The 27,608-nt window shown below is 59.8% G+C and overlaps 2 protein-coding genes and 1 long non-coding RNA gene across 10 annotated transcripts; all 3 read left to right on the forward strand.

Annotated features, from left to right (window-relative positions):
• Positions 1–127: 127 nt before the first annotated feature.
• LOC139002779 (tumor necrosis factor receptor superfamily member 14-like) lies at positions 128–5,878 on the forward strand. Of its 7 annotated transcripts, none has more exons than XR_011470164.1 (7): positions 128–307; positions 1,378–1,485; positions 1,886–2,011; positions 2,787–2,942; positions 3,032–3,122; positions 3,487–5,567; positions 5,703–5,766. XR_011470164.1 is itself a non-coding variant. In XM_070403891.1 (6 exons), the coding sequence occupies exons 2-6, from the start codon at positions 1,461–1,463 to the stop codon at positions 5,789–5,791; spliced, it is 408 nt and encodes a 135-aa protein (XP_070259992.1). In that variant the 5' UTR covers positions 128–307; positions 1,378–1,460; the 3' UTR covers positions 5,792–5,878. The 7 variants fall into 7 exon arrangements, 3 of the variants coding, with proteins under 3 accessions (XP_070259992.1, XP_070259994.1, XP_070259993.1); XR_011470162.1 differs by having other exon boundaries at positions 3,487–4,762; positions 4,973–5,766; XR_011470161.1 differs by having other exon boundaries at positions 3,487–4,762; positions 5,401–5,766.
• Positions 5,879–7,493: 1,615 nt separating this feature from the next.
• On the forward strand, positions 7,494–14,418 carry LOC139002780 (tumor necrosis factor receptor superfamily member 14-like). 2 transcript variants are annotated; one of them, XM_070403895.1, is made up of 8 exons: positions 7,494–8,337; positions 10,730–10,838; positions 11,248–11,373; positions 11,618–11,773; positions 11,864–11,987; positions 12,785–12,954; positions 13,643–13,689; positions 13,870–14,418. In XM_070403895.1, exons 1-8 carry the CDS (start codon positions 8,269–8,271, stop codon positions 13,912–13,914), a joined length of 846 nt encoding a protein of 281 aa, XP_070259996.1. In that variant the 5' UTR covers positions 7,494–8,268; the 3' UTR covers positions 13,915–14,418. The 2 variants fall into 2 exon arrangements, with proteins under 2 accessions (XP_070259996.1, XP_070259997.1); XM_070403896.1 differs by having other exon boundaries at positions 8,258–8,337; positions 10,755–10,838.
• A 1,318-nt stretch (positions 14,419–15,736) lies between these two features.
• LOC139002782 (uncharacterized) lies at positions 15,737–17,179 on the forward strand. The gene is made up of 3 exons (XR_011470165.1): positions 15,737–15,846; positions 16,533–16,641; positions 17,106–17,179. It is a non-coding gene; the product is annotated as an uncharacterized lncRNA (long non-coding RNA).
• Positions 17,180–27,608: the final 10,429 nt, after the last annotated feature.

Raw genomic sequence — 27,608 nt, forward strand, 5'->3', positions numbered from 1 at the left:
GCACAGTCCGCCCTGTATGTGATGGTTGGGCGTGGCGGGCCCGCCCTCCTGGTAGGGGATTGGCTGGCGTTTGTGGTGGGTGTTGGGCGGGCTCACGTGGAGTTCACTTTGGATTCACTTTCTGGTTGGGAGTCGCCTCCCAGCTGAAGTCTCAATGAGCCCGTCTGTCCCGCCGTCCATCTGTCCTGCCGGCCGGAGTCCCGAGGCCGCGGTCAGGGAATAGGGTCCCGGGGTGGACATGCAGCCTCTGCCCGGCTGGGGGCCACCCCCCGGCAGCCCGACGCCCGCGGCTGACGTCCTGAGGCTGGTGAGTCGGGGACGGTGTCGCCCAGCAGCCCAGCGCCGGTGGGGGAGCCGGCCCTGCCCACAGCCCTGGCCGCTGGGACTGGGCCCAGCAGGAGACCACCCCCTCCCAGGACTCTCCTCTGTGGACCCCTGTCCCCCCCCCACCCCCCATTCAGGGCGGAATCCTCCCCCACCGCCCGGCCCCGTCTGGGGAGGAACTGGGTGTCAGTGTCCGGGAGGGAGGCTTCCTGTGCGTTTCCATCAGCTCCAGAGCCGTCAGCTCCTAAGCCCGTGGTTACCACTCAGGAGCAGCTCTGACTGACAGGCCTCCCGTCCCTGGGTCCCTGCCGTCTACACCCCTCCGCCCCCCCCCCCGCTGCCTGTGCCCCTGTCTCTCCGCAGAGCCACTCTCCCCCTCGTGACCTGTCAGGCCTGAGGGCCGCTGCGCCAGCCAATCGTCACACAGAGAGGTCCACCCCCCCATCTGCGCCAGCCAATCCTCACACAGGAAGGCCCACCCCCCCCCCACCTGCGCCAGCCAATCCTCACAAAGGAAGGCCCAAACCCCACCTGCGCCAGCCAATCCTCACACAGGAAGGCCCACCCCCCCGCCTGCGCCAGCCAATCCTCACAAAGGAAGGCCCACCCCCCCACCGGCGCAAGCCAATCCGAACACCGCCCTGAAGGGCTCCCCGCCCAGGAGGGAGGGGCAGGTCCCAGCTCCTCGGACACTTCTGTGCAGGAGACGCCTCCCCCCGCCTTTCGCGCGAGGTTTCAGTGAAGTGGGCGTCCCCCCAAAGGGCAGACCTGTTGCTGGCCTGACCCTGTGGCTCCAGGGCTCCGGGTCCAGCACAGGGAGCAGCGAGGCTGAGTTTGTGGGGTCAGAGCAGCCCTGGCCTTCCCAGGGGCGGGGCCCACTCTCCTGAGCCCAGGGGGTCAGAGGTCACACAGGGTGGTCCCAAACCCAGGCTCTTAGGATCCTCAATAGACAATCCTGTCCTGGGCCCCCCTGCAGGGCACGGCCCATTTCCCGGAGGGTGAGACTGAGGCCCAGGCAGCTGCTCTGCTCCAACGCCCCCCCATCTCCCTTAGGCCCTGGGCCTCCTCCTTCTGAGAGCCCCGCCCTGCGCACTGGGGATGCCCTCCTGCAAAGAGGAGGAGTTCCGGACGGGGCCATGTGCTGGCCCAAGTGCAGGCCAGGTGGGTGCAGCTCTGCAGGGCCCCTGGGGGCGCCGGGGGCGGGGCTGTGCTGGGGGCAGGAATCCCCCCTCCCCTGGCCTGGAGCCCCTCTGCTCCCAGCACCCCTTCATGGGAGGCCTGAGGCCCTGGGCACAGAGGGCACCCCTAGCTTCCCCCTCAGACACTCAGATCACTGCTCAGGGCAGGACTGCAGGTGGGCAGCCCATTTCAGGCCAGGAGAGGGGGGCTCAGAGCCAGGCCTCTGTGTCCCAGGAGGCCCCCAACTTCCAGAAAGTTCTCACTTCCTGCCAAGCTGGCTCACTGGCCTGGGGAACAGCCCAGGTGGGGTGACCCCTGGGGGGTGTCACACCTGCCCGGGCTCCGGGGCCGTCCCGCCTGAGTGTGTGCCCGCTGGCTGCAGGCTACCGGGTGCAGGAGGCCTGCGGGGAGCTCAGGAGCACAGTGTGTGAGCCCTGCACCCGGGGCACCTACACTCCCCACCTCAATGCCCTGCGCGAGTGTCTGCCGTGCGGCGTCTGTGACCCAGGTGAGACCAGGGGCCCAACCCCGGCTGTGCCGAGCCCCCAGCCCCCCATCCCGGCCACACTGACTGCAGGCCCTCAGGCTGCCCGGGGCCGGGCCTCCGTCACCCAGGGGGCTCTCTGCCCAGGACTCTTCAAGGAGCCTCATCCCATGGCCACACCTGCCTCTCCCTAGAGAGGGCCCGCGCCTCAGCCCCAGCACCTGTCACCCGCCTTCCAGGCTCAGCCACCCGGTGCCCTGCAGGCACCCCCACCTGTGGCACAGCCCGTGGGCCCCCGGGGCCAGGCCTCCTCCACCTGCAGTGCCGGTTCCCAGATCCCCACACCCTCCCCAGGGTCCTCCTCCGGCTGAGCACTGGCCCCTGGGTCTGCTCCCTGCCCAGGGCTGGCGGTTGGGCTGGGGCACCCCAGGAGGAAGGACAGGACCAAGATGGAGGCCACAATGCTTTGGGGTTCAGGGTGGGAGGTCTCGGCGGCCCCGAGAGGCCTGGCCTTCTGTGGAGAAGACCCTGCCACCGCCCCTGCTGCTGCCGCCCCGTCCCTCGGACCCCCCTTGGGACTGGCCTCTGTGTCCGGCAGCTCCGGGCCTATGTTCCGGCTGAGCCTGGGCTGCGGCCGGCAGGGTCCAGGGGGAGCAGAGGGGGCTGCACCCCTGTCCCCGTGCCCTCCCCAGGCCTGCGGGCGCTGCCCAGCCCTCAGCGTGGTGTCCTCACGGGACCGGGCGCTCCCCCAGCCCTGGCAGGCCTTGCTGCTGCTCTGAGCTCCTTCTCTGGGTCCCAGGCCTGGGCCAGGTGACCAGATGGAAGTGCTCCACCCGGACCAATACCGTGTGCGGCTGCGGGCGCGGCCACTTCTGTGAGCGACAGGACGGGGACGCCTGCATCCAGTGCAGGCCCCACAGTGTCTGCCGCCCGGGCCAGAGGGTGCGGGATACAGGTGAGCGCGGTTCCCCTGAGGACACGGGCCCCGGACCCCGGCCTGAGGGGGCCCTGAGGAGCCCTCTGCCCGACACTGTCGTTTCTCAGGCACCGAGTGGCAGGACACGCTGTGTGAAGACTGCCAGCCGGGCACCTTCTCTGCGGGGGGCACCCAGGCAGCCTGCACGCCCTGGACCAGGTAGGTGACCCGGGTCCCAGGAGGTGCTGCCAGGTTCGCTGGGGGCGGGGAGGATTCAAACGCCAGTCACCACATTGTGTGTTTTCGGGCCTCGCCGGGGGAGACACTGTCTCTGTCTGGGATGGAGACACACAGAGGCCCCTCTGCCCCGGGCGACCTCACCTCCCCCGAGAGTGGAGATCCCAGCCCCTGGGCCGGCGCGGGGCAGCGAGGGGGCGAGGCCCTTTGGAAGCCTTCTCACCGGTTCGGGGACGCCGGCCTGGGCTCGGGGCCACGGGGTCACCACTGGCGCTGCGCAGAGATGGGTTCGGGAGGCGGTGCAGCAGGAGCAGGTTGAGTTTTAGACTCGCACCCCCCGCCGCAGGCTGTGAGCCGTCGCCATGTCCCGCCCGGAGACCCTTCACCTCCCGCGCTGGGTCCAGACGGTCGCGTATTGGAGACCGCGGTGCACACGCAGGAACGGGATCTTCTCTGGATCTTCTGCTGCGGATCCATCACGCAACCGTTCTCCAACCTTCTCCCACGTGTGAACGTCAACAGTTCCCTTCAGGAAGCCAGGGGCAAGATTCATGAACGAAGTGTAAGGGATCAAGAATTTGACGTTTAACAGACAAACCTCGGGCCTTGCGCATAGCTTTAAGCATCTGCGAGTAGAGCTGTCTCTCTTGAGACCCGGAATCACCCATTTTCACACCCAGTTCATTATAACTTCCAAACTACACCCCCGCTTACCGTCCCTGTGGCCCGCGCTTTCCCAGGAGCGATCCCTTTGCCGGACTCCACGGCCCACGGGTGGACGTAAGAATGTGCCGGGGCGGGGGGTCCCTTCTCCCCATCCTGCCCGGGAAAGAGAGCCCCAACCGGTTCCTTCAAGTGGAGGCGCTTTGGACTTGAATGCGAGGAACCTTATGGGGCTCTTGGGGCTCAGGCACAGGGAGTGGGAAGAAGGGTGCTGGGCTGCGAGCCCCACCCGTGGACATCAGGACCCGTCCCCATGCCCGTCCCCAGCCCAGCAGCCCTTGTCCGAGGAGCCTGCTGGTGGCCATGGAGGACGGAGCTGGGAGCCAGAGTGCGGTCAGCGGGGCCCAGTGTCCCTGGGACGTCGGTGCTTCGAGGCCTTCCCAGCGCCCAGGACAGGGGATCGCATCACAGACCTCTGAGGGCGGGCGGTCCTGGGGGCAACTCGGGGCGATTTGGCACCAACATGAGCGACAGCCAGAACCCCCGGCATAAAGTGAGACCCAGGAGGCCGCCGGGACGCACATGAGCGGGGAGGGCGCCTCCTCCAGGGCAGAGAGGGAACTGCATGGCCCCGGACCTCCCACCCCCACGGCTCAGGCGGGGTCACCAGTGGGTGAGACTCACCAGAAACAGGATCTGAGCTGCTCTCAGCGCAAACTGTTCCCCCAACAAATGCTTTTAGGTGACGCCTCAGTGTGAGCGACTCATTCTCAGATCACAGTCTCTCATCGAACCGCACACATCGCGGCAGAATTGATCAGCACAGAATGTATAGCTTTTCCTGCACAGCCACTGAGATGGTCCCCAAGCTTCTATGAGAGGAAACCTTGGGGTGAAACACTGAGAGCGGAAGCGAGTTCAAAGCTGCAACCACCTGTGGCTTCAGAGTGTTATCAGCGGTGAGTGACTTGGAGGCGGGTTGAGGCCTCCTGTGTTAGAGGAGCTGTGGGTGACGGTGGCTCCAGGATCCCCGGTGCCAGGCCCCACAGCGGTCCCCACGCCCCCATACAGAGCGGAGGCGGCCGCCCCTGGCCCGTCCCCACATGGCGCTGGCGGTGCTGTCTGTCCCCTGCGCTGAGCTCACCTCCCGACCCCCCTTCATTTCACAGGGGGCGCCTGTCTTTCTCTCTTAAAACACATTTCGTACCGCATAGAAATCTCTAAGACATGCGCCAGGGACCACACGTTTTTGGGCAAACTGCACATTATTTATATCATCATAACTACAGATCATAATGCACTTTCGGTGTTGTTTTTCAATAATTATAACATTTTTCTTTACAAAAACAATGAGAGTTCCTACTACTTTTTTAACGTATGGTACTGCGTAAGACATTTGCCTCTATGAAGAGGGACCAGACAAAATTCACATGAGCATCTAGATTCGCTCTTGCTCCGCGGGCGGCACAAACCCTGCCGGCTCTCGTAGGGCATTTTTCCTTTCCACTCGCTGTGATACACGCAGGTTCATGCTGCTTCCTGTCGCCTGGCAGCCTTGTGGGTGGATCTTGATGAGGTGCTCTCCTTGCCCCCCCAGGGGAAGGGCTGGACGGATTGGTCTCTGGTTCCGGAGAGCCTTCATTATTGTCATCCCGTTATCCAGTCTCTCGCCACCGATAGCAGAAACTGTTTATACTTCATTTTTGCTTGTGGATTGAGGACGTTGTACACTCGAAATGAACTGAAAAGCCCACAGTTTATAAGGTACAGCACGACTTTTTTGTCCAATTCATCGTTTTCCTTAGAATGGAACAACACGAAATGAAGTGTATCAGTTTCGTTGTACCAACTTTCCATCTACTTCCTTTTTCTGAGAGAGGGTATTTCTCAATGCACCAGGAACTTGGAGAAGAAGACTATTCCAAAGACCAAAATACAATGTACCTGCAATGCTTTATGGGTTCGTGCAATTCTATAGTTTTTCGTAGATTGACCTGCACGGTTTCCCCCAATGAGATCGCTTCACTCGCTGTGGACAAGACAGTGTGTTGACGTCTAAGGTCCATAACAGATGCCGCGGGTTTAGGGGGCGTGGGAGGGAGGGGAGGGAGGGGAGGGAGGGGAGAGAAACAGGGGGAGAGGCCTGGAGGGGCCGCCTCCTGCTCGCACCCGGCGGGGTGGGATCCGCCTGCACCCAGGTGGGTGCCGGGGTCAGGGTGACCCGCTTACCGCTGAGCCACCGGCCCGGGCGCAGGTTTTCGTTTCTCACGCCCCTGCCTGTCACCCCGGGAGTCCCGCTGCCCCGGGGAGGCCCGGTGTCCGGCGCTGCCAACGCCGAGGCCCCTGGAGGGCGCTGCTCCCCCCTCCGGTCCTTCTCTGTGTTTATTGTTAAATGTTCTTTTTCCCTCCAACTTTCAGTTCCCTAAACTCCACTGGGCGGGAAACTGAAAACCCGCGGGGGCGGGGCGGGAGGCGGACCGGGCGGGAGGGGGTCCGGGCGGGAGGAGGTCCGGGCGGGAGGGGGTCCGGGCGGGAGGGGGTCCGGGCGGGAGGGGGTCCGGGCGGGAGGGGGTCCGGGCGGGAGGAGGTCCGGGCGGGAGGGGGTCCGGGCGGGAGGAGGTCCGGGCGGGAGGGGGTCCGGGCGGGAGGGGGTCCGGGCGGGAGGAGGTCCGGGCGGGAGGGGGTCCGGGCGGGAGGAGGTCCGGGCGGGAGGGGGTCCGGGCGGGAGGGGGTCCGGGGGGGAGGGGGTCCAGGCAGGAGGCGGCCGGGGCGGGAGGAGGGGGTCCGGGCGGGAGGCGGTCCGGGCGGGAGGCGGCCGGGGCGGGGCTGCCTGCGGAGGGGCCTCAGGGTCCCCAGGGACCAGGTGCCGGTGCCTCCGGGCGGGTGGCCAGGCCCTGCCCGCAGCCCCTTCTAGACCCGGGCGCTCCCCCAGGTGCCCGCGCTGCAGCCCTTCCCGCTCCGGGAGGAGCCCCGGGCCCAGCTCCATGCAGCCCGCATGGCTCCTGCGCCCTCAGCCCTGCAGCGGCCCCGTCCCAGCCCCGGCCCTGCTGCCCCGCCCGCTGTGGACGGACATGTGGTCCCACAGGTGACCCTGCCCTGAGTCAGAACCAGAGTCTTTACTGGACCAGCTGCCGGCCCCCCAATACCCAGCCCCCCCCCCCCCCCCCTGCCCCATCCAGGTGAGTCCTGCTCGGGCCTCACACCTGTCACCTCTGGGCTCAGCCTTCCTCTCAGTGCGCACGCTCAGCCCTGCCCTGCCCGGCCCTGGGTGGGCGAGTGGGCACCCAGGCTGGTCAGGAGGGGGAGCCGGGTGCGGGGGGAGCCTGGGGCGCACACCTGGGGCTCCATTCCCAGAGGACAAGGGGTTCCCGCAGGAGCTGAGCTCCGGCCCGAGGGAGGGGACCCCGGCCCCTGCTGGTCCCTCCTGGCTGCTGTCCCCTCGCTGGGGGCTCTGCTGGCACCACCACCGCAGAGCGCGCCTGGGAGGGGCCTGAGCTGGTGGTCGGCGGAGTCAGTGGCGTCGGCAGAGCCTCGTCCTGGAAACACACGAGCCAGAGGCAGGTCCCCGGTTCCTGCAGAGGGAGTCCCTGCCAGGCCCTGGGTTCCTGTGTCCGTGCCCCTCATTCCACGGCGCTTCCCTCATTCCCCCGAGGGGCCGGTGCCGCCTCCGCAGTGTGAGCAGGAGGCGGAGGTGGAGGCCCAGGCCTCTGAGGTCAGAGATGGGGGTTGGGTCTGAGCACCGTTTGCACCCGGAGCCCTGGGCCCGGCCCTGTCTCTCTGAGTCCCCACCTCCCGTCTGTGGAATGGGGGCAGGAATGACCCAGCCCGCCCCCTGCAGGCAGGTGGGTGTAAGTGCACATGGTGGGGAGCCCCTCCAGGTGCTCAGGGGTGACAGGGCCCCTCCCGCCCCCCAGGGGCCCAGAGTTCCCCTGAGAGGCTCCCTCTGGAATGTGTGGGTGCAAACAGCTCCCCAGGCAGAGGGGACACAGGTCACTGGGGCTCAGAGGGCTCTGCCCGCGTGGGGAGAGGCTGCAGGTCAGCTCTCTGGGGGGCAGAGCGACAGGGAATGAGATGCGCTTTGGGGGCGCCCACTTCTATGGAAACTGGGGGGCGGGGGAGGCGGCTCCTGGACCAGAGAGGGGACAGGACTGCTCTGCGGAGCTGGGCCTTCAGGCCTGTGTGAGGATTGGTTGGCCCTTGGTTGGGCTTGCACAGTCTGCCCTGTATTTGGTGGTTGGGGCAGAGCGGGTGGGTCCTCCTGTTAGCGGATTGGCTGGCCGTTTGGGGTGGGTGTTGGGCGGCCTTGGGCTTAGTACAAAGTGCAACCGGAGCTCACTGCACTTTCTTTCTGGTTGGGAGCCTCCTCCCAGCTGAAGTCTCAATGAGCCCGTCTGTCCCGCCGTCCATCTGTCCTGCCGGCCGGAGTCCCGAGGCCGCGGTCAGGGAATAGGGTCCCGGGGTGGACATGCAGCCTCTGCCCGGCTGGGGGCCACCCCCCTGCAGCCCGACGCCCGCGGCTGACGTCCTGAGGCTGGTGAGTCGGGGACCGTGTCGCCCAGCAGCCCAGCGCCGGTGGGGGAGCCGGCCCTGCCCACAGCCCTGGCCGCTGGGACTGGGCCCAGCAGGAGACCACCCCCTCCCAGGACTATCCTCTGTGGACCCCTGTCCCCCCCCCCCCCCCATTCAGGGCGGAATCCTCCCCCACCGCCCAGCCCCATCTGGGGGAGGAACTGGGTGTCTGTGCCTGGGAGGGAGGCTTCCTGTGTTATTTCCTGTTTTCTTTTTTTTTTAGGCATCATTTCCATTAGCTCAAGAGCTGTCAGCTCTTAAGTCCTGTGGTTACTACTCTGGTGTAGCTCTGTCTGACATGCCTCCCCTCCCCTCCTCCCCTTCTCTCCTCCCCCTCCTCCCTCCCCCTTACCAGCCCCCTGCCTGTGACCCTGTCAGGCCCCCCACCCCGACCCCTGCCCTTCTCTGGCAGCTTCCAGGGCTCCGGGTCCAGCACAGGGAGCAGCGAGGCTGTTTGTTGGGTCAGAGCAGCCCTGGCCTTCCCAGTGGTGGGACCTCTCTCTCTGAGCCCAGGGGGTCAGAGGTCACACACAGGGTGGTCCCAAACCCAGGCTCTTAGGATCCTCAGTAGACGATCCTGAACATACCGTGTTCATGGATTGGTAGAATCAACATCATTAAATATCCATACTACCCAAGGCAATCTACAAATTCAACGCACTCCCCATTAAAATACCAACGACATATTTCACAGACCTAGAACGAACTCTCCAAAAATTCATCTGGAATAAAAAATACCCCGGATAGCTGCAGCGATCCTGAGAAAGAATAACAAAGTAGGTGGGATCTCAATACCAGATATCAAGCTGTATTACAAAGCCACTGTTCTCAAAACTGCCTGGTACTGGCACAAGAACAGACATATAGATCAATGGAATAGAATAGAGAACCCAGAAATCGACCCGAACCAATATGCTCAATTAATATTTGACAAAGGAGGCAAGAACATACAATGGAGTCAAGACAGTCTCTTCAATAAATGGTGCTGGAAAAATTGGACAGATACATGCAAAAAAATGAAACTAGCCCAGTAACTCACAACATACACAAAAATAAACTCAAATAGATAAAGGACTTAAATGGAAGATGGGAAACCATAAAAATACTGGAGGAATCCAAAGGCAACAAAATCTCAGACATATGCCAAAGCAATTTCTTCACTGATACAGCTCCGAGGGCATTGGAAACTAAAGAGAAAATAAACAAATGGGACTCCATCAAAATAAAAAGCTTCTGCACAGCAAAAGAAACCATCAACAGAACAATAAGAAAGCCCACTGCGTGGGAGAACATATTTGCCAATGTTATCACCGATAAGGGTTTAATCTCCAACATTTACAGGAACTCATACAACCTAACAAAAGGAAGATAAACAATCCAATCAAAAAATGAACAAAGGACCTAAATAGACACCTTTCAAAAGAGGACATTCAGAAAGCCAAGAGACATATGAAAACATGCTCAAAGTCACTAATCATCTGAGAGATGCAAATCAAAACAACAATGAGGTACCACCTCACACCTGTCAGAATGGCTTTCATCAACAAATCAACAAACGACAAGTGCTGGAGAGGATGTGGAGAAAAAGGAACACTTGTGCACTGCTGGTGGGAATGCAGACTGGTGCAGCCACTGTGGAAGGCAGTATGGAGTTTCCTCAAAAAACTGGAAATGGAACTCCCATTTGACCCTGTGATCCCACTTCTAGGAATATATCCCAAGAAACCAGAAACACCAATCAGAAAGGATATATGCACCCCTATGTTCATAGCAGCACAATTCACCATAGCTAAGATCTGGAAACAGCCTAAGTGCCCATCAGCAGATGAATGGATTAGAAAACCGTGGTCCATTTACACTATGGAATACTATGCTGCTGTAAAAAGGAAGGAATTCTTACCATTTGCAACAGCATGGATGGAACTGGAGAGCATTGTGCTAAGTGAAAGAAAAATACCACATGATCTCACTCATTTATGGATAATAAAGACCATTATAAACTGACGAACAAAAATAGATACAGAGGCAGAGCACCCTCGAACAGACTGTCAAACTACAGCAGGAAGGCTGGGGAGGGTTGGGGGGAGTTGGGGGCAGGATAAGAGATCAACCAAAGGACTTGTATGCATGCATATGAGCATAACCAATGGAAACAAGACACTTGGGGGGTAGGGGAGGCTGGGGAAGGTCAAGGGGGAAAAAAAGACAAATGTGCTCTCTTTGTAATATTTTAAGCAATTAAAAAAAATATAGACAATCCTGTCCTGGGCCCCCGTTCAGGGCATGGCCCATTTCCCGGAGGGTCAGACTGAGGCCAAGGCAGCTGCTCTGCTCCAACGCCCCCCCATCTCCCTTAGGCCCTGTTCCTTCTCCTTCTGACAGCCCCGCCCTGCGCACTGGGGATGCCCTCGTGCAAAGAGGAGGAGTTCCCGACGGGGGCCATGTGCTGCCCCAAGTGCAGGCCAGGTGGGTGCAGCTCTGCAGGGCCCCTGAGGGGCGGGGCTGTGCTGGGGGCAGGCATTCCCCCTCCCCTGGCCTGGAGCCCCTCTGCTCCCAGCACCCCTTCATGGGAGGCCTGAAGCCCCTGGGCACAGAGGGCACCTCCATCTTCCCAACCCCCCCCCCCCCCCAGGACACTCAGCTCACTGCTCAGGGAGGGGTTGGGGGTGGGCAGCCCATTTCAGGCCAGGAGAGGGGGTGTCAGAGCCAGGCCTCTGTATCCCAGGAGACCCCCAACTTCCAGAAAGTTCTCCTTCCTGCCAAGCCGGCTCACTGGCCTGGGGAACAGCCCAGGTGGGGTGACCCCTGGGGAGTGTCACACCTGTCCAGGCTCCTGGCGCCGTCCCGCCCTGAGTGTGTGCCCGCTTGGCTGCAGGCTACCTGGTGCAGGAGGCCTGCGGGGAGCTCACGGGCACAGTGTGTGTGGCCTGCACGCCGGGCACCTACACTGCCCACCTCAACGGCCTGCCCGAGTGTCTGCCCTGCCGCGTCTGTGACCCAGGTGAGACCAGGAGCCTCTTGGGACTGGCCTCTGCGTCCGGCAGCTCCGGGCCTCTGTTCCGGCTGAGCCTGGGCTGCGGCCGGCACGGTCCCGGGGGAGCAGAGGGGGCTGCACCCCTGTCCCCGTGCCCTCCCCAGGCCTGCGGGCGCTGCCCAGCCCTCAGCGTGGTTTCCTCCCGGGACGGGGCGCTCCCCCAGCCCTGGCAGGCCTTGCTGCTGCTCTGAGCTCCTTCTCTGGGTCCCAGGCCTGGGCCAGGTGACCAGATGGAACTGCTCTACCCGGACCAACACCGTGTGCGGCTGCGGGCGGGGCCACTTCTGTGAGCGACAGGACGGGGACTCCTGCGTCCAGTGCAGGCGCCACAGTGTCTGCCGCCCGGGCCAGAGGGTGCAGGAGACAGGTGAGCGCGGCTCCCCCTGAGGACACAGGCCCCAGGCCCCGGCCTGAGGGGGCCCCGAGGAGCCCTCTGCCCGACACTGTCGTTTCTCAGGCACCGAGTGGCAGGACACGCTGTGTGAAGACTGCCAGCCCGGCACCTTCTCTGCGGGGGGCACCCAGGCAGGCTGCACGCCCTGGACCAGGGAGGTGACCCGGGTCCCAGGAGGTGCTGCCAGGTTCGCTGGGGAGATAAGGACCCCCCATTGGGGAGACGGTGACCCCTCAGCCGCCCCGCTGACCCTGTGGCTCCCACACCGCTGTCACCTCAGCCCAGGGCCCAGTCAGCACATCCCTGATGTGGGGCTCAGGGCGCTGCGGCCAGAGACCCCCACCCTGTGTTCCGGGGTGTCCCTAGGTGTGAGTGATGAGAGATGAGGGGTCCTGCCATACGGAGTTTGGGGTGCACACACGAGGCTCCCAAAGTGAGGAGTCCACTCCCCCGGAAACGGAAGCCCCAGTGCCCCCCCCCCCCCCAATCCACCCCTGGTTCCAGCTGTGACCTGGCTGCTTAGTCTCTGGTGTGACTGCCACACGGAGGCCCAGCGTCCTGTGTGTCCACCATCCCTCCCCTACTGTCTCCCCCCAAGGTCTGTCCCTCTGTCACTATCCCCCCCCCATACCCTCCCCCCCCGCCCCCCCTGCCGCCTATCCCTCTGTCGGGGGCTTTGACTTTCACAGTCCATTCCTGACAGCAGCTCTGTCCTCACCCCTGGCATCTCCTTTGCTGTCCCTCTCCTGTGTCCAGTGTCCCTGTCCCCGGTTGTCCTGCTCCTTACTCCCCTCCCTCCGTCTCCCCGTGGCTGTGGGACAGGGAGAGTCAGACCTGAGTGCCCCCCAGACCCCTCCCCGGGCCCACCCCAGGCAGCAGCCTCCCCCTCTGTGCGCCAGGCTGCGCAGGGGACGCTCGGGGTCGGGGTGAGCACCAGGCACCGAGGTGGCCCTGCCCGCTGCCCACCGGCCCCTCTTCCCCCAGGTGCAGTGGCCCATTTGACTGGGAAGCGACACCTGGGACCAGCAGCACAGACGTGACATGCTCCTCCGGGGGCCCCGTCATCATCATCATCAGCGTCAGCGTCATCCTCGTCATCACTGTCATTTCTGTGCCTCTTGTGCTCATGTCCATCAGGGACAGAAGGTCACGTGGTGAGCAGGAGCCCCTGGTCCCGTCAGGGCTCAGGTCCCAGCTCTCTCATCCCAGACACCGCTCTCGCTCTGTCCCCCAAATTGAGAGGCGGCTTTGGGTGCCCGGGGGTGGGACTTCCTGTCTGAGGAGCCTGGGGTCCCCCCCACGGCCCCCTCCGCCCCCCGGTGCCCACGCAGCACCAGGGCCTGAGCTCCCACCTGCCCTCAGGGGACGGAGGAGCACAGGGAGCCGAGAGCAGCGGGGGCCCCGTCATGCCTCCCTCCCCTGTCCCTGCCCAGGGCGCTCTGCGTGCCCAGAGCCCGAGGAGGGGACCCTGAGCAGAGAGAGGCTCAGGGCTGTGGGCGAGGCCGCGCCCTGTCCTCACCCGGGAGGTGCCCGGCCCAGGGCCCGGCTCTGAGCAGCGGGCGGGTCCCTCCTCCCGGCTCCTGGCAGCCGCTCCCCTGTGGGGGCTCAGCCCTCCCTGTGGACGGTCCACGGGGCTGAGGTGGGGCCGGGCTGGCAGCAGGGGAGGTGGCAGGGCCCGGGTCCTTCCCCGTCTCCCGGCCCCGGGGACAGGCCGACCAGGAGCCCGTGCTTGGGTCTTGCTGCCTCTGAGCGGGTCGGTCTCTGGGAGGTTCCCCATGAGCAGCAGGCCCCCTGGTGCCCGGCCAGGCGGCCCCTTCCTGACGGGGCGTCTCTGTTTTACAGATGAACTCGCCTTCCTTCGGTCATTTATGTCTGTCCTCACCCCAGAGGTGAGCCTGCTGGCGGGAGGTGGGGAGGTGTGGGGGCAGGGCCCTGCGGGCTGAGTCCTCCATCGATGGCCTGGTAAGTCGGGGAGGGAGGCCCCGCTCCTGTCCTTGGGGATGGCTGACCCCGAGCATCGGAGCCAGGTGGGAGCAGCAGATGGTCTTCACACCGAGTGTCCCTCGCAGGGGACAGGAAAGCGGACAGAAAGGAACAGGCGTCGGGACCTGTAGGCCTCCCGGGTCCAGCCAGACGTCACCACGGAGCCCATGGAGGAGACAGCATCCGTGTTCCCTCAGAGGGACCCGCCACCTGACACATGGCTGCGGGATGCAGACGCCTGAGCCATCTCCGAGAGGCTACGGGCAGCGGCCAGGCCCCCAAGGACCAGCTACGGGGTCAGGGGAGCCGCGGGACCCCCTCCTGGAGGCCAGCCCGCACCTGGCTGGGGAGGAGACCACCTGCTGAGCTGGGGGCTTGGGACCACCCGCGTCTCCCCACCGGGCTCCTGAGGTGCTGACCTCCCCCTCCTGACCCCGTGTGTGAGGCCCTGGCCCAGGGCGCTCCTGCCCCCACCCGCCGCCCGGGCCCTGAGATCAGCTGCAGGACGGGCCTCAGCCTCCTCCTGGGCTGGGACTGGGACGGGGTCATGTCTGCGCATCACATGACTCACAGTCTGGGAACTAACTTTGTATGATTTCAAGTTTTTATTATCAATAAAAATAACCTGGACAAGATGTTTGAGGGCAGGTCAATCTCCGGTTCCAGGTCAGACTTCCGGAGAAACACTGAGACGTGAGGCTCGTGTAGCGGAGTGAGTTTGGGGAGAGACCTCAGCCTGTGAGCACGTTCCATTTCTCACCTGCATTTACCAACTGATTTTCTCCTCTGACCAACACCACTCACTGGAAGGAGGCCCTGTCCTCAGGTATCAGTCACTCACTCACCCATTCACTCATCCATCCGTTCACCCATTCACTCATCTATCCATCCATCCATCCATCCATCCATCCATCCATCGTGCACTATTGATATGATGGCCTCAGCGTTTCCTGGTTCATTCACGGGATCTGACCCACGAACCCCATTGATTCTGGTGCTAAATCGCCCCAGGTTCCTGCAGAGGGAGTCCCTTCCAGGCCCTGGGCTCCTGTGTCCGTGTCCCTCATTCCACGGCGCTTCCCTCATTCCCGCCCAGGGGCCTGTGCCGCCTCCACAGTGTGAGCAGGAGGCGGAGGTGAGGCCCAGGCCTCTGAGGTCAGAGATGAGGGTTTGGTCTGAGCACCGTTTGCACCCGGAGCCCTGGGCCCGGCCCTGTCTCTCTGAGTCCCCACCTCCCGTCTGTGGAATGGGGGCAGGAATGACCCAGCCCGCCCCCTGCAGGCAGGAGGGTGTAAGTGCACATGGTGGGGAGCCCCTCCAGGTGCTCAGGGGTGACAGTGCCCCTCCCGCACCCCCAGGGGCCCAGAGTTCCCCTGAGAGGCTCCCTCTGGAATGTGTGGGTGCAAACAGCTCCCCAGGCAGAGGGGACACAGGTCACTAGGGCTCAGAGGGCTCTGCCCGCGTGGGGAGAGGCTGCAGGTCAGCTCTCTGGGGGGCAGAGCGACAGGGAGTGAGATGCGCTTTGGGGGCGCCCACCTCTATGGGAACTGGGGGGGGGGGGGGGGAGGCGGCTCCTGGACCGGAGAGGGGACCGAACTGCTCTGCGGAGCTGGGCCCGCCCCTCCCTCCTGGCGCCTCCCTCCTTGTAGGTTAACCCTCCAGGCCTGTGTGAACCCTCCTGTGTGGGGGTTGGGCTGGCGGGGGTCCGCCCAGAAGGTAATGGTTGGGGCGGGGCGGGTCCGCCGTCCTGTTAGCGGATTGGCTGGGTCCGTTGGGGCGGGCCCTACTATGTAAATGTGTTGGAGTTGGCGGGTGGGTGGGAGGGGAGCATAAATGCAACGGATGCGTTCGGGCTTCACTGTCTGGTTGGGACCAGCCTCGCAGCTGGATGAGAGAGCCCGTCTGTCCCGCCGTCCATCTGTCCCGCCGTCCATCTGTCCTGCCGGCCGGAGTCCCGAGGCCGCGGTCAGGGAATGAGGGTCCCTGGGGTGGACATGCAGCCTTTGCCCGGCTGGGGGCCACCCCCCTGCAGCCCGGCGCCCGCGGCTGACGCCCTGAGGCTGGTGAGTCGGGGACGGTGTCGCCCAGCAGCCCAGCGCCGGTGGGGGAGCCGGCCCTGCCCACAGCCCTGGCCGCTGGGACTCGGCCCAGGAAGGAGACCACCCCCTCCCAGGACTCTGCTCTGTGGACCCCTGTCCTCCCCCCCCACCCCCCCATTCAGGGCGGAATCCTCCCCCACCGCCCAGCCCCGTCTGGGGAGGAACTGGGTGTCTGTGCCCGGGAGGGAGGCTTCCTGTGCGTTTCCATCAGCTCCAGAGCCCTCAGCTCCTAAGCCCGTGGTTACCACTCAGGAGCAGCGCTGACTGACAGGCCTCCCCTCCCCCTCCCGCTCCCCCTCACCACCCCTTTGCCTGTGACACTGTCTGGTCAGAGAGCTCCCCACTCCCCTCACACATACGAGAGCTGTCCCTGCCCTGACCTGGCAGCTTCCAGAACTCTGGGTCCGGCACAGGGAGAGCGAGGCTGAGTTTGTGGGGTCAGAGCAGCCCTGGCCTTCCCAGGGGCGGGGCCCACTCTCCTGAGCCCAGGGGGTCAGAGGTCACACACAGGGTGGTCCCAAACCCAGGCTCTTAGGATCCTCAGTAGACAATCCTGCCCTGGGCCCCCTGCAGGGCATGGCCCATTTCCCGGAGGGTGAGACTGAGGCCCAGGCAGCTGCTCTGCTCCAACGCCCCCCCATCTCCCTTAGGCCCTGAGCCTCCTCCTTCTGACAGCCCCGCCCTGCTCACTGGGGAAGCCCTCGTGCAAAGAGGAGGAGTTCCCGACGGGGGCCTTGTGTTGCCCCAAGTGCAGGACAGGTGGGTGCAGCTCTGCAGGGCCTCTGGGGGGCGCTGGGGGCAGGGCTTCCCCCTCCCCTGGCCTGGAGCCTATCTGCACTCACACCCCTTCATGGGAGGCCTGAACCCATGGGGGCTTGCTGATGACTGAAAAACAAGCAAGATAAGGTTAATACTACACAAAGGAATCCAATTAGGTATCGGGTGAAAGGGTGAGGGCTATTCCCTCCATCTTGCCCCGTATCCTCCATGTTGGGGCAGTAGCCATGTGCTCAGACCTCCTTCTTCCCCGGAAGCCCAGGCCTCTGCTGGCCACGCACGGGATTTCTTTAAACTAACCAATGACAGTCGAGGGATGTGCGAACCATAAAAATTACCGCATCCTAAGTAACAAGACCCGGCTTGCACCTGGCCAATGGGCAGGGCCCACAGTCAGCTCTCCTCCCCTCACTCCACCCCCTATTAAAACCCTGTTTTTTCTCAAGGCCGCCTCTCTCTTCTTGCCGTTGCTTCGGAAGAGGCTGGGAGCCAGACCGGGTCTGTAATAATAATAAAGGACTCTCTGCTTTTGCATCGGACTTGGCTGGCTCCCTGTTGGTCTGTTGGGGATCTTGAAATGTGGGCATAACATCAGGCGATGTCTCCAAACGTTTTCCATGTATTAAATTCTTTTCTTTTTTTAAAAAAAAATATTTCTTCATTGATTTCAGAGAGGAAGGGAGAGGGAGAGAGAGATAAAACATCCATGATGAAAATCTTGTTCGGCTGCCTCCTGCACACCCGCTACTGGGGATCGAGCCTGCAACCCAGGCATGTGCCCTTGGCAGGAATTGAACCCGGGACCCTTCAGTCTGCAGGCTGATGCTCTATCCACTGAGCCAAGCTGGCCAGGGCTGGATTAAATTCTTTTAAATTATCCAGCAATTCTTTTGCCAGCTTTGCCGGAGATATAATTTCATACAGTAATGGCACTGGACAGCATAATGGGTGTCCAATCTGGTGATGTTCACATTTCCAATTACTAATGCACATGGGGACTGGACACAGGCTCTTAAGCCATGGCAAGGGCTCGATGAACATGCTCCTTTAGTATTAGTTAAGAAAGAGTCAGGAAAATTAAGGGTGGCGGCTAAACGCCACAGATCCTTTTGTAAGTTTTTAGTTTTTGTGGCCAGGGTGTGACCAACAAACTCTCCTGGCATGGCAAGAAGGAATTACATGTTTGTTGGAGGGGGTCTGGAACATATGTGCAGTAAGTTTCCGTTGCAGCCATACTTACCTGGCAGCTGAGAAGGGCCGTCATCGCAACAAGAAGTGTGGAGGGGGTTACCTGGACCCCCTGTTCTTTCACCACTTGCCGAGCATCGATGGTCAGCTTCTTCAGGTGACCCCATGTGGGGACACTAGCTTCTCGGGTGGCCTTGGTCATCTGCTCCCCGAGTTCCTTCTTTGGGGCCGGTGGCTGAACTGGCCTCATCACGGGAGGTGTGATCTTCAGCTTCTTGGACGGCGGGATGACCTGTTCTCCCAGGTCCACGGTGGTGACGCACTGCTCGCTCTGGCACCCGGATGGGGTTAGAGGCACCTTCTGGAAAGACACAAACATGGCCTCTCCCCCACATCATTAATGGGTCCGGCCCTCTCTGCTGCCCTGTTTGTCAATCCTCCCATCGTGCCACACCGGCAGATGCCACGGCAGCAGGAGCTTGATGCCTCTCCGCTGCTGTGCGACCCTCATCGTCACAATTCAAAAAATTTAAAGTGTAAAGGGCATGATTTAACTGATTCTGGGGAGTAGGATAATGCCTCTCTCCCCCTTTTTGTTTTTGTAATTGAGTCTTTAAGGTTCGATGAGCTCTTTCTACAATTGCCTGTCCCGGGGGATGATAGGGGATTCCTTTTTTATGCATAATTTGGTTTTGCTTACAAAACTGCTGAAAGGAGAAGCTAGTATAGGCAGGTCCATGATCTGTTTGTCTTTCTAGGGGGCACCCCATGACTGGACAAGCCGCCAGGCAGTGGGTAATTCCATGCTGTGCACGTTCCCCTGTTCGGGGTGAACAAAAACGAAGTGTGAGCAAGTGTCTGTGGAGACATGGACCCACCGAAATCTGCCAAATTCAGGCACAGGAGTGACATCCCTTTGCCAGATTTCTCAGGTTTAAGTCCTCGGGGATTTTCCCCCGATGCTGGCACAGGGAGGTGAGTAACACCCCGAGGACACTGCCCGACAACTTGGCAGCCTGCTCTCAGGAAACAGGGAATTCCCTGCGCAAGGCAGAGGCATGTTGACCACGTGGGGCATGCGAGGCCTGTGCCATGGAGAATGGAGTGACACCCTCTACTGACCAGGACAGTTAGCGAGAGCTGTTTGCCAATTAATGGAGTGTGGCCATAGCCAACTCTGCTGTGCTGTGGTCAATGGCACTGTAATGAGGGAAGGTTCCTGCCCACTATTTGAACTAGTCTGTACCAGGCTTTCACTATAACTTGAGGAACTGAGTCATGAAATGGTGTTAATACTTTGGTTGGAGAGTGGGCCAGGTGGAGCCATTCTACTGCTCCTGGGTCCTGCCTAATGCCTTCTGTGGGAGTGTGAGTCGTGGGGAAAATTAACACCGGAAGGGGAGTCGTTAAATCTACTCTTGCAAGCTGAGCCGCTTGAAGGGCGGCTTCTACTTTGGCTAAAGCAGCACCAGCTTCAGCAGTTAATCGTCTGGGAGAAGATGGTGAGGAATCTCCTTGAAGAACAACAAACAAAGGAGCTAAATCTGCAGCAGTCATTTTTAATGAGGGACGGATCCAATGAATGTTCCCAGGTAATTCTTGAAAACCATTTAAAGTTACTAACGTATCCGTCCGAATTTGTAAACGTTGAGGACGCATGGTACATCCTTCAATTAAACTGCCTAGATATTGAAAGGAGAAATTCTCTGTACCTTTTCTGGTGCTAATCACAACCTCATCGTTAGCAGGGAGTGCTGTAAGTCTGCGAAAGCTTTATGAGGAGTGTCTACATTCTCAGGAGACAGCAAGATGTCATCCGTATAATGGATGGTGTGTGCCTGGGGTGCTGCTGCCTATGGGGTGGAGAGCTGCATCCACGAAGTCCTGGCATAGCGGACTGTTAGCCATTCCCTGCGGCAGCACTGCAGCTGGTTCCTTAAAGTTTATTGCAGGGACACTAAATGCAAATCGTTTACAGTCATCCGGATGCAAAGGTATAGAGAAAAAACAACCCTTTCAGTCCAGAATGAGTAGTTCATAATTAAGAACAGCAGTAGGTGAGGGCAGCCCCGATTGAAGGGGCCCACTACCTCCATGGTCTTATTTATTGCTCGGAGATCTTGTAAAAGTCTCCATCCACCTGGTTTTTTCTTAATTACGAAAATAGGTGTATTCCAAGGACTATAAGTAGGTTCAATATGACCAGGTTTAAGTTGTTCTTGTACTAGAGGCTGAGCTGCCTGAAGCTTCTCTCCAGTTAGGGGCCATTGATCAACCCACACAGGGCTGTCTGAAAGCCAGGTAATTTTTGCAGCAGTCTTTTGGGTCGGAGAGACAACCAAGGCCCCTAATGAAAAGGCTGTGCGTCCTGTATCCCAGCCCTCCCCTCCCTTGCTGGGTGGACGTGGGGATAGAGGATAATCTGCCTTGCTGCCTTTTGCCTAGTCCCGTCGTCGGCAAACTGTAGCTCGCGAGCCACATGTGGCTCTTTGGCCCCTTGAGTGTGGCTCTTCCTAAGCCTTAGGAGTACCCTCATTAAGTTAATAACAATGTACCTACCTATATAGTTTAAAAAATTTTTAAATTTGGCTCTCAAAAGAAATTTCAATCGTTGTACTCTTGTATTTGGCTCTGCTGACTAATGAGTTTGCCAACCACTGCCCTAATCCTTTAACAGGGTAAAATCCTTGCTTTAACGTTTGAGCTGTAACCACAGCGTTGGCGCTCATTAGTAATACCCCCATTTGTTCTAGAATGTCCCTTCCCCAGAGGTTAATAGGTAAATGATCAAGCACATAAGGTGTAAAATATCCACTGCCCAGTGCCTTGTAGATGGGCAGTGGCTGTGTTAAGAGGCCATGCAGGGGGCTAGTGCTGGATGCAATCACTGAGATATCGGCCTGTATCTATTGTTCCTAGGAAAGCTTTCTCATTTAGCCCAAATCTAGCTCTGGGCGTCCTTGCTTAACTAGCTGCACCCAGTACATTTGACTAGAGGATCCAAATCCTCCTTCTCCCCGAGGCTCTGAGGAGAGAAGTTTCCCTGCTGTACGATAAGGTAAAAGTACAATTTGTGCTATTCTAGTTTTTGGAAGAACTTAAATTACAATATTTGTTGTCTATGCTATAACTTTAATTTCTCCAGTATCATCTTGGTCTATTACACCTGGTAAAACTTGAAATCCTTTCATGGTTAAGCTACTTCTTCCTAAAATAAGTCCCATGGTGCCCTTGGGTAATGGTCCATAAATCCTGTAGGGATTACCTGTGGCCCCATATGGGGAGTTAGTGCATATTCGGTGCTGGGACAGAGGTCCAATCCTGCGCTTCCTGGGGTGGCATGGGAGAGGTCCCCAACAGGGGGCCGATGGGCTGGCCGGGTTGGTACAGCTGTGCCGGGGCGAGCGGCAGTGCCCCTACTGTCTGGTGTGGCCGGCCCCGCTTGCCGTTTCCCTGATGTGGGTCAATGATGTGGGGGAGAGGCCGGCCATCAATGTCTGTCTGGGAGCGGCAGCGACTGGGCCAGTGTCTTCCCTTGGGGCAGCGAGGACAAAAACCTGGCAGCAGCGCAGGGGGTCTAGGGGTGGGACTTTCCTGTCCCCCTGAGGCAGCTCGCTGCCTGCAATACTTTGCCAAGTTCCCTGGCTTCCCACAAGCCAAGCAAGTCCCTTTTTCTTTCCCTCCTGAACGATCCCCCTGCAGAGACTCCTGAACATAGGCGGGCCCGTGTCAGCACAAACACGGATGAACTCAGAAACTGACCCCCTTTTCTTGTAGGGGCGCAGAGCCTCCTGACACGCTCTATTGGCTTCTCAAACGCCAGTCGCTTCGCTGATAGCGATCCTGTGTCGGGATCCCCAGCCACTGTCTACTGCCTGAAGCGACCTCGCCACGAAGTCTCGGTAGGGCTCTCCGGGCCCTGTGTAATCTTAGCGATGTCCATGGATTTTCCTCCCTTAGTGGGTGAAAGGGCGAGGGCTAGGCCCTCCACCTTGCCCTAGGGTAAGGGCTACGCCCTCCACCTTGCCCCAGGGTAAGGGCTACGCCCTCCATCTTGCCCCAGGGTAAGTGCTCCATCTTACCTTGGCCACGTGTTTGGCAAGGAGCTTCTTCCCGGAAGTCTAAGCCTCTGCTAGCCACACCCAGGAACAAGACACCGACTTGTGCCTGGCCAATCGGCAGAGCACAGTCCTTTCTCCTCCCCTTCCTCCAACTCCCCCTATATAACCAGTCTCCACACAGAGTTATCTCTCTCTCTGCTTCCTGTCGCTGCATCGGCAAGGTGGGGGAGCCGAGCTAGCTCGAATAAAGACTCTTATGCTTTTGCATCGGACTGGCTGGCTCCCTGATGTGGTTTCTTGGGGATCCTGAAATCTGGGCATAACAGTGGGCACCTCCCTCCCAGCCTTTGTGCCACAAATACTCACCTGCTGAGAGGCTTGCGAAGGAAGCATCACCTGAGCCCGTAAGCTGTGATATACTCCGGTTCCTACCGATGTTTCAGGAGCGATAGGCACACCACGTTGTAGATTTCTAGCCGCTTGTTCCACACTAATAATCACGGGGGGTAGACATGCCTTGGCCACGGTCTGCCAATCGAAAGGACGTAGAGCTGCGCCAGTCAGAATCAAGCATCCCCAAAACAAAAGGAGAAGCGCGCCGTGCACTGACACAGAAGTTTTAAATTCCTCGAGAGTTTTAAAGGGAATAGGCTCATGTGCTCGTAATTACTGCTGTGGATTGGTAGGGTCTGGCCTTTCTATTAGGGGATCCATTGACAATCCTGGAACCTCCTCTCCAGCTCCTCTCGCCTCTCCTAAGGTCGGTGTTAGGTTGGAGAGAGCCCAGGATCAGATACATGCAGACATGTGATGAGACAATGGACTTCCCCTGGAATTTCTCACAGATCAACGTGCCAGACACAGATACCGGCTTCTTCTCCCTGAATCCACAACAACCCCCACACAGACAGGGACTTCTTCCTGAAAATCCCGCCCACCCCCTGCAGCTGAGACTTCCTCAGTTGAATGCCGTGATGATCCCTGCTGCGGACACTTCCTCAGTTCAGGCATCCCTCCCCCCCACCAAACACCTGAATAAAGAGATGCCCCTCCCTCCCTGGAGGCGCGAAATTCACTGGCCCCACCTTTTGGGCCAGTGGGTCTCGCCCGAGATCGCAAATAAACTTCCCCTTTTTCTTTCTGATTCACTGGGTTCTCTTTGTTCTCTTTGCGGCTTTTCTGGGCCACCTCACACTGGGTGCCGAAACCCGGGTGGCGCGAGCACCTCATCTCGCCTTCCCTCCACGGTTCGGGGTGCCCGCCTCTCCCTCCTTGTGGCCCAGGACCCGTCAGGACCTCGATTCTTCATCTCGGCAGCCTCTTCCCGGTGGCAACATCAAGGGTGAGTCTCGCCCCGCCCCCGTGCTGTCCCTGTGGCCGCACACCCACCAGTGTCTCTGTGTGAAAAACACGGCCGTGTCAGAGATTGCCTTTTCCGGACCCTTCCAGGAAGGATCCTTTAGACCTCAGGAGATAGTGGAGACGTCCCTAGCTCCTTCGGTCTAATTCATCTGTCCGTGGTGTGGGTCAAATCGCTAGGATGCTAGCTTTTGGCCCTCGCTACAGGCCACGGGGAACCAACCATGGGCAATCAAAATTCCAAACCTGACCCGAGCACACCTCTAGGGTGTCTGCTCACCAATCTGGCTGAACTGGGCCTGTCGCAGGACTTGTGTCCGAAACGTCTCATTTATTTCTGTAACATGGCATGGCCTCAGTATGAATTGGATAACGGGTCCAGATGGCCTAGGAACGGGAAATTTGATTTTTCCGTCCTCACCGACCTCAGTAATTTCTGCCAACGAACCGGGAAGTGGCTCGAGATCCCCTACATTCAAGCCTTCCTTTGTTTGCGTTCTCGTCCCACCCTCTGTTCTTCCTGCTCCACGGCCCAGGTTCTCCTGGCCCGTGAGAAACCTACTCTGCCCACTGAGATCTCTTCGTTTTCCACCTTATCTGAACCGCCCGAGAATCTTTCCTCCCCTCCCACTCCTCCGCCACCCTATCCAGGCCCGTCAGCACCAGCGCCGACCGCCCCAGCACCCTCACTGTCCGCACCCTCTGCTCCTCCCTCCCTGCCGGACCCTCCTCCAGCCATGCCTTCCGCAGGTGACCCACTGACCCTGCCCTTCCTCTTCCACCCACTGCTGCTGCTCCTCCCCAACCCCTGCCTACTTCCCCGGTGAGTAAACACACGCGTTCCCACGCTCCTCCTCTCCTCTGTCCTCTCCGGGAAGTTGCAGCCTCGGAGGGAGTGGTCAGGGTTCACGTTCCCTTCTCACTCTCCGATCTCTCCCAGATTGAGAAGTGGCTGGGGTCTTTCTAGGCCAACCCCACCTCGTTCATCAAGGAATTCCGGTCCCTCTTTCAGGCCTATGACCTCACTTGGCATGACATTCATGTTATTCTTTCTTCCACCCTGACCTCAGATGAAAGGGAGAGAGTCTTGGGGGCAGCGATGGATCACGCAGATCGGGTTCACCTTACAGACGCCAGTATGCCAGTGGGGGCCCAGGCCGTTCCTCGCCAGGAGCCGGGCTGGGAGTATCAACTAGGCACCCCCAAAGGGCAGAACGGGCGCCGACGCCGAGACCAGATGCTCCAGTGCCTGATGGCTGGTCTAGAGGCCGTCTCCCACAAGTTAGTTAATTATGACAAATTAAGGGAGATCACCCAGGGCCCAGATGAGAACCCCGCAGTCTTCCTTAACAGGCTGACTGAGGCTCTGACCTTGTATACTCGTCTGGACCCTGGGTCTCTGGCTGGGGCAACGGTCTTGGCCACCCATTTCATTTCGCAGTCAGCACCAGATATTCGGAAGAAATTAAAAAAGGCAGAGGATGGTCCTCAAACTCCTGTCCGAGATTTAGTGAATATGGCATTTAAGGTATTTAATGCCCGTGAGGAGAAGGCAGAATCAGAACGGGAGCCCCGCCTCAGACAGAAGGTAGACCTGCAAACGCAAGCCTTGGTTGCAGCCCTGAGGCCGGCGTCAGCCGCGCATGGTCCCAAGGGGGCCGTGCGCGGTGGGGGTGCAACGAAAGGATGCACACCGCCTGGAGAATGCTTCAAATGCGGCAATGAAGGTCACTGGGCAAAGCAGGGCCCCCAGCCCCGGGCTCCGACCAAGCCCTGCCCAGCGTGCGGTCAAAATGGTCACTGGATGAGTGACTGCCCCTGGAAAAGTGGCGGGCCTTCTGCACCTCGACACGGGGGCTACCTTCTCTGTCCTTCCCTCTTTTTCGGGGCCCCTTTGTCCTTCCAAAATCTCGGTCATGGGTATTGACGGCAAATCCACCTGCCCGCTGGCCACCGGACCCCTTCCCTGCCTCCTTGAGGATAGCCCTATAACCCACTCATTTTTAGTCATGCCTTCATGCCCTGTGCCCCTGTTAGGACGAGATATTCTCACCAAACTAGGGGCCACTCTGCAGCTCAGAGCCCTTCAGCCTCCCTGCTCCTTCCGCTCCTGGCCCCTTCCCTTCACGGGAATGCCAATCCCCCACTGCCTGCGTCCCTTGTCGACCCAAAAGTGTGGGATACCTCGACCCCGGTAGTTGCTAGACATCATGCCCCGGTCAAGATCAGACTTAAGGACCTCACCTCGTTTCCCTCCCGCCCCCAGTTTCCCATCTCCCTAACACACCGTCAAGGACTCAAACCCCTCATTACTCGACTTCTGAGGCAGGGTCTCCTCATCCCTACAGACTCTCCCTGCAACACGCCCATCCTCCCAGTTAGGGAGGCAGACGGGACCTACCGGCTGGTTCAGGACCTTCAACTGATCAACGAAGCGGTGGTCCCCAATCCTTACACTCTCCTCTCACGCATCCCATCCGGTACCACCCACTTTTCCGTTCTCGATCTCAAGGACGCTTTCTTTACCATCCCTCTGGACCCAGACTCTTTCCATCTGTTTGCATTCACTTGGGCGGTCCCAGATGAGCAGACATCCCGCCAACTCACCTGGACAGTCTTGCCCCAGGGGTTCAGAGACAGTCCTCACCTGCTTGGCCAGGCCCTAGCCAGAGACCTGCAACAATGCTCCTTAGAACCCAGCACTCTTCTCCAGTATGTAGATGATCTCCTCCTCTGCAGCCCCTCCCTGAACATGTCCCGGAGGCATACAGCTAATCTCCTCACCTTTCTAGGAGACAGGGGATACCGTGTGTCCCCTGCCAAGGCGCAACTGTCAGTCCCCACCGTCACTTACTTGGGGATCTGTCTGATGTCCAATTCTCGAGGATTGACGAGCACAGGCAATACGAGACCTTCACCCCCCCCACTTCTGCAGACCAGATCTTGTCCTTTTTGGGACTGGTAGGGTTTTTCCGCCATTGGGTCCCAAACTTTGCTCTCCTAGCTAAGCCCCTGTACCAGGCTGCTAGAGAAACACCAGTGCGTCCCCTCTCCTCACCCTCCCTCGTTCGTCAGGCTTTCTCTAAGCTCCGGGATACCCTTCTGGCATCCCCCCGCCCCCTCCCGGACACCTCTAAGCCATTCCAGCTATTTACTAATGAAAGACAGGGAATGGCTATTGGGGTCCTCACCCAGTCCCTAGGGCCAGCCTTTACCCCCGTGGCCTACCTGTCCAGACAGCTTGACCCCATGGTCTGGGGATGGCAGCCCTGCCTCCGGGCTCTGGCTGCAGCTGCCATTCTCACCAAGGAAGCCCCAAAAATCTGCCTCCAACAACCCTTACAGGTCTTCTCCACCCACAGGTTACAGGATCTCCTGTCCCACCAATCCCTATCTCTCCTTGCCCCCTCTCGCATGCAGGAACTCCATCTCCTGTTCCTGGAAAATCCTGACATCACCCTGACCCAGTCCCCAGCCCTAAACCCGGCCACTCTCCTTCCCGCTGCCTCCACCCTACCTGCGGCAACGCATTCCTGCCCCGAGGTCGTCGAGGCCCTCACTCAGCCTCGGGCAGGACTCTCAGATTCTCCTCTCTCTAATCCGGATTTAACTCTGTTTGTGGATGGAAGCTCCTGCCTGGACCCCAGGGATGTCGGAACACCCGAGAGGACCCTGGAGGCAGCCCGACTCCCAGAGGGCACCACCTTTCAAAAAGCCGAGCTCCTCACACTGACCCGCGCCCACACCTGGCCAAAGGGAAGAGAGTAAACATATATACAGACTCCAAGTATTCCTTTCTGATAGCCCATTGCCACGCGGTTATCTGGAAGGAAAGGGGCTTTCTCTCTACTAAAGGCTCACCTATTATCAATGCTAGACTCACAACACGCTTACTTGATGCCTTACAGCTTCCCTCCCAGGTAGCCATCATGCACTGCCGAGGCCATCAGATGGACTCCTCGCTGGTTATGAGGGGAAACGCCCAAGCAGACGCGGTAGCCAGAGGCTTAACTCAGGGTGAAGGGTCCCCAGCCCTGGTCCTGTTCCTTTCTCTTCCCTCCATCTCCCTTCAATATACAGAAGAAGAGAGAAACAAATTCCTGCAGTGGGAAGGCTCACCCGGTCCTGAGGGATGGATCTTTATAAATAACAAAATCGCCCTTCCTCGAGCCCAGACAGGGGCCATTGCCCAACAGATCCACCGGTCTTTGCACATTGGACCACTGGCACTTTGGAGGTTCCTCGAACCCCTCTTCACCTCGCCCACACTGCGAGAGGCAATCACAAGTGCCTGCTCCTCCTGCCCCACGTGTGCGGCTGTCTCACCCCAGGGAGGGATGC

The sequence above is a fragment of the Myotis yumanensis genome, unplaced genomic scaffold (genome assembly GCF_028538775.1).
Source record: "Myotis yumanensis isolate MYYU_CA2020_CCGP unplaced genomic scaffold, mMyoYum1.0.hap1 SCAF_2, whole genome shotgun sequence".
Classification (NCBI taxonomy): domain Eukaryota; kingdom Metazoa; phylum Chordata; class Mammalia; order Chiroptera; family Vespertilionidae; genus Myotis; species Myotis yumanensis.

Bases quoted from the DNA above. Each gene is read 5' to 3' on its own strand.
- LOC139002779 (XM_070403891.1), top strand. From the start codon at position 1,461: ATGTGCTGGCCCAAGTGCAGGCCAG. The intron at 1,486-1,885 runs GTGGGTGCAGCT...CGCTGGCTGCAG, and splicing joins CTGGCCCAAGTGCAGGCCAG to GCTACCGGGTGCAGGAGGCC. The intron at 2,012-2,786 runs GTGAGACCAGGG...TCTGGGTCCCAG, and splicing joins GTGCGGCGTCTGTGACCCAG to GCCTGGGCCAGGTGACCAGA.
- LOC139002780 (XM_070403895.1), top strand. From the start codon at position 8,269: ATGCAGCCTCTGCCCGGCTGGGGGCCACCCCCCTGCAGCCCGACGCCC. The intron at 11,774-11,863 runs GTGAGCGCGGCT...GTCGTTTCTCAG, and splicing joins CCAGAGGGTGCAGGAGACAG to GCACCGAGTGGCAGGACACG. The intron at 12,955-13,642 runs GTGAGCAGGAGC...TCTGTTTTACAG, and splicing joins CAGGGACAGAAGGTCACGTG to ATGAACTCGCCTTCCTTCGG.